Here is a 12,235-nt window from a genome sequence, read left to right on the forward strand (position 1 = left end):
GCCGATAATTGGTTAAGCCCTCACCATCGGTTGTCACAATATGAACTAAACAGGGCATAAGAGCTATAAGAATACTGTTCAGAAATGTTATTTGTCAAATTTGAATTCCCTTCTTGATGATTTTTCTTCACTCTCTTTTTATGTGATTTTAATAGATTATGAGAACTTCTATAAAGGATAAGACTTTCCCAAGGTCGAATTATCATTGCAAATCTGAATAAAATCTATTTAAGATTTTCATTCCTTTCAGAATTTTTATTTTTTTTTCTATTTGCTAGAATGCCAAATCAACTTGATTATTCTACAAAGAGAATGTTTTGGTGATGATGAACAAACATAACAAGAGTTCTAATTTTCTTTTCTTTTTTCTTAACTTGTTTGCAAATGAGCTTTTATATTAGAAAATACACAAACTACAGAACATGGTGATTTTTACAGAGACGGGTTTTTGTTCATTTGATATAAGAAGCTACGGAGTTCCTAATAGATTTGAATAGGATAATTATTGTTTTATATTTGGTGTGCAAAAGTAGAGAAGTTAGTTAATTCAAATGAGAGGTGATAATCTAGGGTTTAGGATCATCCCATGCACCCATTTTTTGGGCATAAAAATGAATGAAGAGATTGCATAAGGGAAGCAAAGTAGAAGAAAGGAAAGAGAAATAGACGAAAGGAGATAGAATTAAAATAATACATGAAAATGAAATCCTAGAAACTAATAGCATGGAAATAAAAATACTAGAAACTAAATAATGTGGAAATAAATCCTAATATCTACATCCTCTGTTCTAAAAAAGCCCCACCCAGGCCCTGGGCGTTTAAAAAAACGGTCTCACCGCCTGGGCGTTATTAGGCGGCCGCCCAGGCGATGAGGCGGCGCCTAGGCGCTGAGCGTGGGCCTGGGCGGGGCGAGTTTGAAGACTCAGATGACGATAGAATCTTGGTCTTGGAGGGAGAGGACAATGATTGATGAAGACTGAAGAAGTGCTTAAATTTTAATCTTTTTTTAGTCATGGATTGGTGTTGTATTGTTAAATACTTAAATTATTAAGTACTTTGTGCTTAATTTCTTATTATGTTTTTAACTTTTTGCTATTATTTAATGTTTAGTGCTTATGCATAAAATGGTTTGGATTGTTATGTATTCAAGTATTTATATTTTATATAAAAAAATGCAAGATATTATGAAAATATATTAATATCTAAAAAAAATGAAAAGCGCCTAAAAACGCTCGGGCGCTGGGAGGTCAGTCAGCCCAGCTCCGCCCAGCGCTTTTTAGAACACTGTCTGCATCAGGGGGGCTATCTATTTTACTTGTCAAAATAAACCACTGGCAATTTGCATAAAGGAAGAGACTGCATGATTGTAAGAAGCTACAATTATATAATTTCCAAATGAAAACACTTCCCACAGTACATTTCTCAGAGAAATTGAATCTAGGCAAGATGATAGAGACACTGAAATTTTAATCTACAAACATAATTTCTCATTAACAGCTTCTATTTTACAAATAGATATCTCCAAGAAAATCCCTGAAACTCATTTTGATTCAGCTAAGTTTTCCTTCTTGATACAAACTCAAAATCTATTAAACTCATCTTGGAACCTGAATAAGTTTCATAATCACCCATGCCAACAAGATGTTGAACTTCGAAAGCAATAGAAGAAAAAGACCTCTATCAACATCAATATATAAGTTATTATCACTAATTTCTCACTGGGTTCCTATCCGTTCTTGTAGGAGCAGTTTAGACGAAGTAATTGAAGGATCTGAACCCACACTGCTCTTTGAATCCCCACTAGTAAACGCCGCTTTCTTATGAAAATCATCGAATGACTGCCTTCGTAGTCTATGAGAATTGCAAGTCTTCTGCTTGGCCTTGATTGATGCTGTTAAATTCATGTAGCTCGGTTTAATGTTATTACTCCCATCAGTTCTTTCGGATGCTAACACAGTATTGGCAGATATTGGAGTAGATGTACCAATTGAAGATGAAGATGGCGAACTCTCATCATATTGAAATTCAGAGCTCTGCGTAGAAGTGGATCGATTACTTAAATGGTTGGCAGTGAGCCCAATTGGAGGTTTTGCAGAAATCCTTGTGGTGACATTGTTCTTTCTAATTCTTACTGAACTATGTTCAGAAAATTTTGGGCAGATACTAGAGAAATCTTCGCAATTTTTGGAGTATGGGGTCTTGGAAGGATCCGCGTGAGCTTCTTCCATCAACCTGTTCTCCCATGGCTTGGCTGCCATCCAACGTTCTAACCAGCTCCAACTGCTCTTATCTAGTTCATGATGCTTAAGTGAAACCATAGTTTCATTTGGCTTTGAATTTGATGTTGATTTCCATTGCTGAAAGAAATAGAGTAAAATGCATATTTGAAAGCCCATAGTGAATTCAGTAGATAGAAATGAATAATTCTAAACATGAATGAATTACACTTTTTCTTAGATGGGTTTACACACCTGTTGAGAGACGGAGTAAGCAATAGCCCTATCTCTCTTGATTGCCCCCTCTTGCCTCATTTGTAACTTTGCTCTGACTTCTTCTAGTGTCCCTCTTCTATCACACCACCCTTCCTGAAATTGAGAAAATGCACAAAAATGAAGACCATTTAGAATCTTTATGCTACTACATGTATTACCCACAATCCTAAGCATAGAAACAACATAAACTACAAGCAACACCAACCACACATTCAAAGATAAATGTTGAAGTATAAATGACCAAATAACACAACTCTAACATCTTAAACCGTTGGAGTAATTGGTTGTTTCACATTGTATCAAAGCTATTGCCTTAAGGCAGGTCCTCGGTTCAAAACCCAACAACCCCTTGATATTAAAAATCCACGTGTACGGCCACCTCAAAATAGAGGGCCCACACCTAAGGGGGAGTGTTGAAGTATAAATGATTAAATAACACCAACTCTTAACAGCTTAAGCTTTTGAAGTAATTGGTTGTTTCACAATAGAAGGTATTCATAAACACAAAAACCAACAGCATGAAGCAGAAAAATTGAATTCTTATCTGAAGATAAATTGATATGAACTTATTATACATTTATACCTCAGCTTCTTTCAAAAGATCTTCCTTGGTATTGCGATGAATATCTAGTATATTCTGTACAGCTTGTCCCTCGGCGGACATTCGAACACGCCGGGCACGGACTCGAGCCTGAACTCGAACAAGGGCCTGCATGCATCGCAATGTCACAGCGGCCTGTTTACGCACTTGTCGACCACGGACCAGAGCTTGTAGCCTCACAACTCCTTTCAAAGCCCTCAATGCCCTTCTGGCCTACAAAAAATGTGATCATTCTAACATGAACATATAATCAAAACAAAATTTGAAACTAGAGTTTGGAATAAATTCAAACCATATTAATTAAATAAAATTTCATACCAGCTAAGATAATATGAAAATTTTACTTGATAAACATAATGATAGATGGGCTGATGGCTCCATGTAAGAAGCAAAAACATGATTTTTTTTTCCAAATTAAAGGAGAAATAAAAACAGAGAAGTTCTACTTGAATAAAAATCACAAACCAAAATACATGCAAACCATGTTAATCAATAAAAAGAAAAATAGATTCAAATAAGGGACTAATGGCTTCCTCTAAGAAGCAATAACATGAACCAAATACCAAAATATATGCAAACCATGTCAATCAATAAAAGGACAAATAGATTGAAAAGAAGGACTAATGGCTTCCTCTAAGAACCAAAAACATGTTCTTTTTCCAAATGAAAATAAATAAAAATCCCAAAAAGTTTCACTTAAATAAAACCCAAAAATCTAAATAGCATACAAATCATGTTAATAAATAAAAATACAAAAAGATTAAAAAGAAGGGCTAATACCTCCCATCTAAGAAGCAAAAAACATGATATATTTTAAAAAATGAGAAATAAAAACCCAAAAATTCCACTTGAATGTAAATCCACAAACCCAAATAGCATGCAAGGGTTTGTGACTAAGCCAAAACATCATATCTTTCCAAATGAAATGAGAAATTAACAAAACACGCCCCCAAAAAAAAAAAAACACTTCAATAAAAATTCAAAAATCATACTATGCTACAAAAAATGGGGAGAGGGGGTCATAACTCATAAGACATGAGACAAAAAGGATATTAATAAAAATATATATAAGAACATCAATAGGCAAAGACAAAAGAACCCCATTTTACCAAGAAGCCACGAAAGGCGGTCTGTATACGAATAGCAGCCCATTCTTCCCTGACCACCTTAAAATCTTTAGGTGGAGCTCTGATCACAGTGGCCACGGCAGCACTGAATGCATCATTTACAGAAGAAGAAGAAGAATCCGATGCTTCTGATGCTGTCCTAACTTTAAGTTCTCCTGAAGAACTCCTCCAAAGCTTCCATTTTCGACCCTTTTTACCCATTTTATCCTTCAAAACCAAACCACCCAGAAACAAAATAAGGATAAACCCAGAACAATAAATGAAGGACACATACCAGAACAAGAATAAAAGAGAAACAAATGATGGAGTTTACATGATTGTCTTTTTCGGATTTTTTGAGACCTATCAGTGTCTTTAACCATTTCCCTGAAGCACCCATCACTGAAAAGCTGTCCTTTTATTAGTAAAAGAGCTGTAATACCTCTAGTTTGGGAAGAAAAAGAGCTGCATAAACAAGGAAAAATGCTTTTCCTTGAGTTGGGAGATGGATATCAGTAATTTCAGGAGTGAGATGGAAAAAAATGAAAGTGGAGAAGACAGTTGTGTTCTTTTGGAGAGAGAGAGAGAGACTGTGGGCCTAGTACTGTGGGTATAGTAGACTCGCCGCTCAAGTTTTTGAAATTCAAAGTAGCATAGCAGTGCATAGGCATAGGAAATCGTGATTCATTAACCCTTGTTTTTATATGGGAAATAAGGAAAGCACCACTAAGTTTTTTGAATGTGCTAAAAGACAAACCTTGTTTTTCGAATGTGCTAAAAGACATAAACCCTTCGTTCAACCTTTATCCTGTTGTCGGTTATGTTAAAAAATCCAATGTAGATGGGCCCTTCATGTCTGATTGTTGTTTGGGCCCCAGAGAAAGAAAATTTCACATGGTTCCTTCATTTAAATTGGTTAAGATATTGGGCCCACGCACTTATCGGCCATGGATCTACAAATGCAAGATTAGTATCACTCCAATTGAGTGATTTTTCAGGGGCTGAGACTAGGGCTGCACACGGTTTGGTCCAGTTTAGTTTAGGGAGGTTTTTTGAACCGAACTGATCCCATTGGTTTGGAGAAAATCCAAACCGTAACCAAATCGATGGGGATATAACCGAACCAAGCAGACCAATTTTGACCTGTTCAGTTCCCAATTTATCCGATTTTTGGTTCACCTTTAATACAGATCCAGGTTTAACACTCCAACCCTCTCTTCATTCCCCTCCTTCCCTTGTCTTTTCTGTTCTCTCTCTCTCTCCCTCAACTCTTAGCTCTCTCTTCTGCTCGTTCTCTCTCACACTTCAACCCTCTCCTCTCTGTAATCTGTAGCTTTCCACCTCAAACCCTAGCTCAAAAAAAAAAAATCCTCGCTCAAATGACGTTTTTATGTTTCATTTATATCTAGGATTGATACCCTTAGGTGCTACAATGACATAAATACCCCTGACTACCCAAAATGGCAAAAATGACCTCTAATGAGAAGACAAAAGAAAGGAGGTGCAATTTTGAGTTAAGGGGGGGTGGCAAAAAATGGGCGTCTACAGGAGGTGGCCAAAAATGGGGTGTCTGCAGTTTCCCATCGGTTTAATTAAATTCATTTTCGTATTCAAACTCAAAAACGGTCAACCGAACTGATGGAATCGATTCGGTAAAAGTCTTAACCGTGACCGAACCAATGCCTGGAAAAACCGAACCAAACCAAACTGAAAGGCCCGGTTCGGTTCGGTTTATCAATTTGGCCGGTTGTTTGTGCAGCCCTAGCTGATACCTGGCCACGATGGAGCCCACTAGAAGAATGGTTTGGATCAATGAACTCTGTGCCTATCTATCTATGGTTTAGAAGGCATTTATTTTCTCTTGCGTGACCTGTAAACCCTACTCCCACGCATATTTTTCAAAATATTCAATTGGGCCCACTTTATAGGATGATCCAAACCGTTCATTTGTTGGGCCACTACATAAGTTGGTTGTATTCAATATCATCTCCATAGGTTGATCCTAGCCCTCCGATCTATATAGGTTTCTATAATGTTCAGTCCCTCTACAGATCAGGGTTAGGATCATTGTGGCCCAACAAGCAAATGAATAGTTTGGATCATCTTATGAAGTGGGGTCTACAAGTGGGATGGCCCAAAAATCATACCCATCAAATATTCTAACAATCCAATCAGAGCGTAGTGATTAAACTCTTTGTATAAACTGTGTAACGGTCCATATCAAACTATAATGCTCTGTATGGTTGCCAGGTTTTTTTTGTTCCCGGGAGTTATGTGGGAGAAAAAAATACCCTGGAAGATATGGTAGGAAAAAAAAAAAACCTTTGTTTGGTTGCTTGAACTGTTGGGTAGAAAAAAAATTCTTCTCAAGCTTATTTTTGGTTCCTGAGTATATTTTTGTTCCTGGGGTTATCTTGGGATGGGATGAAAAGGCAATCATTACAAAAGTGGGATTAAAAAATTCACCCCTACAAGTAATCATTACAAGAGTGGGATTAAAATAAACCTAGTGCTAAAAGGCAACCAAACATGGGATGGGACCAAAATTTAACTTACTCTCCCACAAAACTCCTAGGAACAAAAAAAACCCGGCAACCAAACAGAGCATAAGGAGTTCGTTGATCAAACGGTTTAAATTGACTTACGCCTCTTGTGTTTTCAGTGGAATTTGCGGAGCACTTGAAAAGTTGAAAACCAATTGGTGGACGGCCCGGATTGTCCCGGACATGTAATTCATCTCTTTGAATTGAGGGCACCTTCGTAGTTTCGTGCAAAAGCGAGGGCTTTTTTGTACTTTAGTTAGAAGATTGTTGACCATCGAGTTAGTGGGTTCTGTGGCTCCTCGGCCGAGGCTTCTGACTGACCTCGTGAAAATCTCGGCGAAGAAATCGAGCTTGTCCAATAATCAGCGACTTTGACGAGTAAATGCTTCGAAGGGAGAATTTATATGACGGGTGGCCGTGAAAACACGTGAAGTCTTAAAAAAAGTAGGTACGGCCCACTTTTTTTTTATGATCAAAACCGTTCATCTGTTTGGGCAAAACTTAAATAGGTTGTTGCCAAAAAATCATTTCCATAGGATGATCTAGCCCTCCGATCTGTAGAAGATTCCATAAATGATTTTTGGAAATCTCTATTTTCAGATCAGTTCCGATCGGAGGGTTAGGATCATCTTATGGAAATGATTTTTGGGGCACAACCTATTTACGTTGTGCCCAAACATATGAACGGCTTGGATCATAAAATAAAGTGGGCAGTACCTACTTTTTTAGACTTCACATGTTTTCACGGCCACCCATCATATAAATTCTCGCTTTGAAGGTCCAGGGTGTCTCCGAACGAGAAGGCCATTATTTCGTATGGAGTACTGAGAAGCTTCTCAAGCTCGAATTGCGCCAAAAAAATAAAAAAAATAAAAATCAAATCTATATACTATATATAAAGCGTGAATTAGGGGTTAAAGTCATCCTCACTTTTTCATTATTTTCGTTCATGTCCCACGGCACAATACCCTTTGCATTGACATTTCTGATTTTGTTTAGAGGTATTCTCGTCATTCATGTTGGGCAATAAATACCCTAGCGCAAACGTCCAAAAATAATGCCCTTAACTTTTCTTTCTACCAGTAACCCCTTTGTTGCAATTTGAGGGTAAAATTGTAATCCACATACGAAAAGTACCGGCACATGGTACTGTCTATGACAATTACGGCCAAAAACTACCAAGAAGAGGTAAAGTCATATGACAATGACGAAAGAACTACTTTTTATTACGCATGAAGGACACTTGCAAAATAATGACGGATTTCGGGCACCTGAAGAGGAACAACAATTATGCAAACCTCTATCGATTGGAGGGCTACGATCAACCTATGGAAATGATTTTATGGGCACAACCGATTTGTGTTCCATCCATGGTTTAAAATTTTAGTTTCGGTAATCGTTTCGGACCCCACCGAAAACCAAAATTTCGGCGAAATCCAAAATTTTGGTCCGAAATTTGGTAATTTTGTTCGAAATTCCGGACCGAATTTTTGAAATTTCGGACCGAACCGAAATTCTGGACCAAATTTTCGAAATTTCGGACCGAACCGAAATTCTGAAATTTGGTAACACTTTTTTAAAAATAAATAATGGCATTTAATCGAAATTTCGGACCAAAATTTAAAACTATGGTTCCATCACATGGATAGTTTGGATCAACCTATAACCCTCTATAGATCGGAGGGTTCGGATTAACCTATGAAAATTATTTTTGGGGCACAACCTATATAGGCAGTGGCCCATCTATTGGACGGTTTGGATCATCCTATGGTACAGGCCATACTGTACATTTGTCTCCGCCCTGCTCAATTTTGCAGGAGTAAATTTGTCATCCCAGTCACTTTGCCCCTAGAGAACATCCAAAAGTTATCGCTTTCGTTCCCAACTTTGCTTAAATTCTTTCTACATCCCATTGTATTTTAGGAAAAGTTTCCTGTGTATCCAATTTCTGATGGCTATTTTTGTTAATTCCAATGCCAATGACCCTTACATGTCCGTCTAAAGACTCCAAACGAAACCCTATTATTTGCCCGTTTGGCATTCGCTGGATTCCCTTCCTGCTCTCAACCGCCTCTTTCTCACCGCCTCTCCTATCAAAGTCTCGTCACAAGTTTTTGTTTTTGCTTCTCTTCTATGTCCTGCTTTAGGTATCATTTTCTCTTTGAACATAAATATATATTTTTTTTATTTTTCATTCATTAATGAAGGAGACTGGTAAGAACTATATATGGATTCCGAACCGGGCTATTCTCCCTCCGGCAAATGAACCAAAGATGAGTTTTCTTGCTTCTTTTTGTTTTCCATTTTTCCCTTTAAATGGATGGATTTTAATTAGGGATCCTGAGTTTTGTTTTGGTTTTTAGGATGACCAAATTTTAGGGGATTTCTTCAAACAGGGATTATTAATTCTTTTTTTGTAGGAGGATTTTGATTGTGCATTTTTCTCTTCTAAAAGAGGATTTCGATTTTTCGGTTCTTTTTGACTTTTTCCTATCACAAATTTTGGTTCTGGATGTTCTTTTCTTCAGTTTCCCCGAACAAGGTCTTTTATTTAAATAGATCTCTAGAGTCTTTCATCAATTTCTTCGTTATGCCCTGCCAGTTGTCACCAAGCAAAACCTAAAAAAATATACTGCAACCCTTCATCTCCTTCCCAAACCCATTTCAAGGTAATGTGAGTTAGTGTTTTATGAAATCCCTCATCGGATGCTTATCAGTGTTTTATGAAATCCCTCATTGGAATGTAAACACTTGGACAACGATGATTTCAGGTTATACACCGAATCCACATGTTGATTTTCACGAAAGCTCATTGTTGGGGCTTTTGGATTATTGGAAATTTTTTGGAAATGAAAAATATTTATAAAAGCTATGACTTCTTTGTATGCACATAAAAGATAACTCGAACCGATCCTAATTTTTAATTAGAAAGAGTTTCAATGTATGATGATTTCCTCTAGATCAACTATAATCATATCATTTTCCTAAAAATTGTGGGAAGAAAAAAGTTCTCAAAAAAAAAAATCCCGTCAACAATGTCTTTTTTGTAATCCAAACAAGACCAAAATTCTCTAAGATTGACCAACCACTGAACATTATGAACGTGTGCTGATATGCCTGGCCGAACCGATCATATCCGTGAGACAATGGATTTAATGCTAAGTTTTCTTCTCTTATGAAATTCAATATGAATGCGTCTCACATCAAAATTAGTTGAAAGTTTTGATATGAAAACTAAGTGTTTGAACAAAATTTATCATTTTATAGAGTGCTTAAATGATATGTTTATCCTTTTCTTTGATTATACCTTTTGCTTTTGTAGTAGCATTATAACTTACTAGAAACAATTTTCAATAAGTGAAGGGCGTGTTCGCAACCATAATTTAAATGACTTCTGCCCATTTTGTAGGTGCTCGAATGCAATGCAATAAAATCCAAAAATGTAGTTCTGCAATCTGCAAACTAGACCTGACAAGCCCATTTCTCCAAACTCTACGTTTAACATGTATAAAGGATGACATTCAAGCCATTTTTTTCCAAAAAAGGATGAAAATTTGAGGCACGACTAGGAGTCGCTTACTTCGATTATCATAGATCCATTTCTACCTGATTCTATAGGGGAGGATGATAAGTGTTGCTGTACACACCCAAGATCTTTTTAGTAAAGGTGATTCTTCAAAAAATGGGTGGGAAAAAGACCCCAATACCCTTATGACATGATGACAGTAACGTCAATCATTATCTTAAAGTTAGATTTAATGCATTTGATCTTAGCTGTCATCGTTTTCATTCGTTTGAACATATGTTTGAAACCAAAAAAGCGTTGGGTTCGTTTTAATCGTTGTCGTCTACAATAAGCAGAGACTGTTAGATCATTGACAAGTGAAAGTATTTTTATGTACTTAAGATTCCGGCGGCGTACTCCAGAATCCGACGGCATACTCGATATGTTTGGAACACATCTTTGAACCTAAAAAATCCGACAGCGTACTTGATATTCCGGCGTCGTTCTCGATATCCCGTCAGCTTACTCGATACGTTTGGAACACATGTTTGAACCCAGAACATCCGACAGCGTACTTGATATTCCGACGGCGTACTCGATATTCCGGAGGCGTACTCGATACATTTGGAACATATGTTTAAACTCATAAAATTCGACAGTGTACTTGATATTCCGACAGCGTTCTCAGCCAAAAGAGACGTGAGAAATAATAAAATATTTAATAACGTAGCTGTTCTGAGCCAAAAGAGATGTGAGAAATAATAAAATATTCAATAACGTCGTCGTTGCATAAACTTGTCTTTTTGTGACTAATTACTCTTTATTTCTTCTACATGAAGACCTATTTTTGTTCTTAAAATATTTCATCACCTAAACTTAGCTTACAATTTACTCTCTCTTATTTTTTGAATGCACATATTTTAGATGTAGGCTTTAATAACACTGCCTTATGTTTGTTTTGTTTGTTCTGACAGTAAGCTTTATTTCACTTATCCGGAAAAGATCAAAGAGGAATGCTAGCGTCAAGCGGGAGCTTCTCCCAAAGGCGTTTTAAGTGCAGTTTTCTCGATGGGTTTATTTCATCAATGACATTGTAGAAATTAAAAGCTTTGACGACAGACAAGGATGCTTCATGAGTAGGAAAAAATCGCAATAATGGAAATGGGTGATTCTCAGACCAATTTCAAACTAATATAAAGATTATGTAATAAATCTTCAGTTCTCCTTGAAAAAATGAAATCTTACTAGGGCCCGTTTGGATGCCGAGAAGATTTTGATTTGGATTTCTCACATTTGCAGCCCTTTTTGCATTGTAATTTGGATTTATCACATTTCCCAAAACGCTCTAACAAGCCCTGTAAATACTAAAGGACAATCTAAATGGCTCGCACGTGCATTTTTACTAGTACTAATATAAAGGCGTGGTAGGACTTGCAGCTTGCTTCGCTAAAGGTGCATTGTACACTATAGGTAGGACCTAGGACAGTCCGATGGGCTGCCCAATTCGAAATAGATCATGGCCCATGCTTAGAAAGTAGGATCCCAAAACACTCAGAAAAGGATCCAACGATGAGGGATTGAATTTGAAACGTATTGTGACCAAGAGATCGGTGGATCTGATCTAAATTGGGTCTGTTGGTAGCCTTGAGACTTGTTTGGCCACAATGAAAAATCAAGGAAAACAAAAAAAAAATCCAAATAGGTATTTTCTTTTCACTAGTAAGAGAAAAAGTGGCTGATGTTTTGAGTAATTAAGGATTACGGCCACCTTTTAAAACAAGAATCAAACGGGCTCATCATCAAAACCGGGTGGTAAAAAGATCTTCATTATCGACATAGTCCTCATTTTTCATTACTGCCTATTAAATTAGCGCGCTTAACGAGGCTTCTTTTGGTTCGTGTGAATGTGTATTTGAACTGACAGGATGTTGAGTTCGTTTCTATCTTGGCCGTCGGAGATAACTAGAGATGGATGGATGCTTGACATG

General features: G+C 37.0%; 1 protein-coding gene across 1 annotated transcript; it reads right to left on the minus strand.

Annotated features, from left to right (window-relative positions):
• Window positions 1-1,370: 1,370 nt before the first annotated feature.
• On the minus strand, window positions 1,371-4,806 carry LOC143845823 (protein IQ-DOMAIN 6-like). Its single transcript, XM_077354228.1, has 5 exons — window positions 4,534-4,806; window positions 4,203-4,427; window positions 3,076-3,306; window positions 2,472-2,585; window positions 1,371-2,357 (listed from the first exon to the last, which is right to left on the minus strand). The coding sequence occupies exons 1-5, from the start codon at window positions 4,597-4,599 to the stop codon at window positions 1,716-1,718; spliced, it is 1,278 nt and encodes a 425-aa protein (XP_077210343.1). The 5' UTR covers window positions 4,600-4,806; the 3' UTR covers window positions 1,371-1,715.
• Window positions 4,807-12,235: the final 7,429 nt, after the last annotated feature.

This window comes from Tasmannia lanceolata, unplaced genomic scaffold (assembly GCF_043159265.1).
Source record: "Tasmannia lanceolata isolate RefF3 unplaced genomic scaffold, GAP_Taslan_0.1 ptg000015l, whole genome shotgun sequence".
In the NCBI taxonomy this organism is placed as follows: Eukaryota; Viridiplantae; Streptophyta; class Magnoliopsida; order Canellales; family Winteraceae; genus Tasmannia; species Tasmannia lanceolata.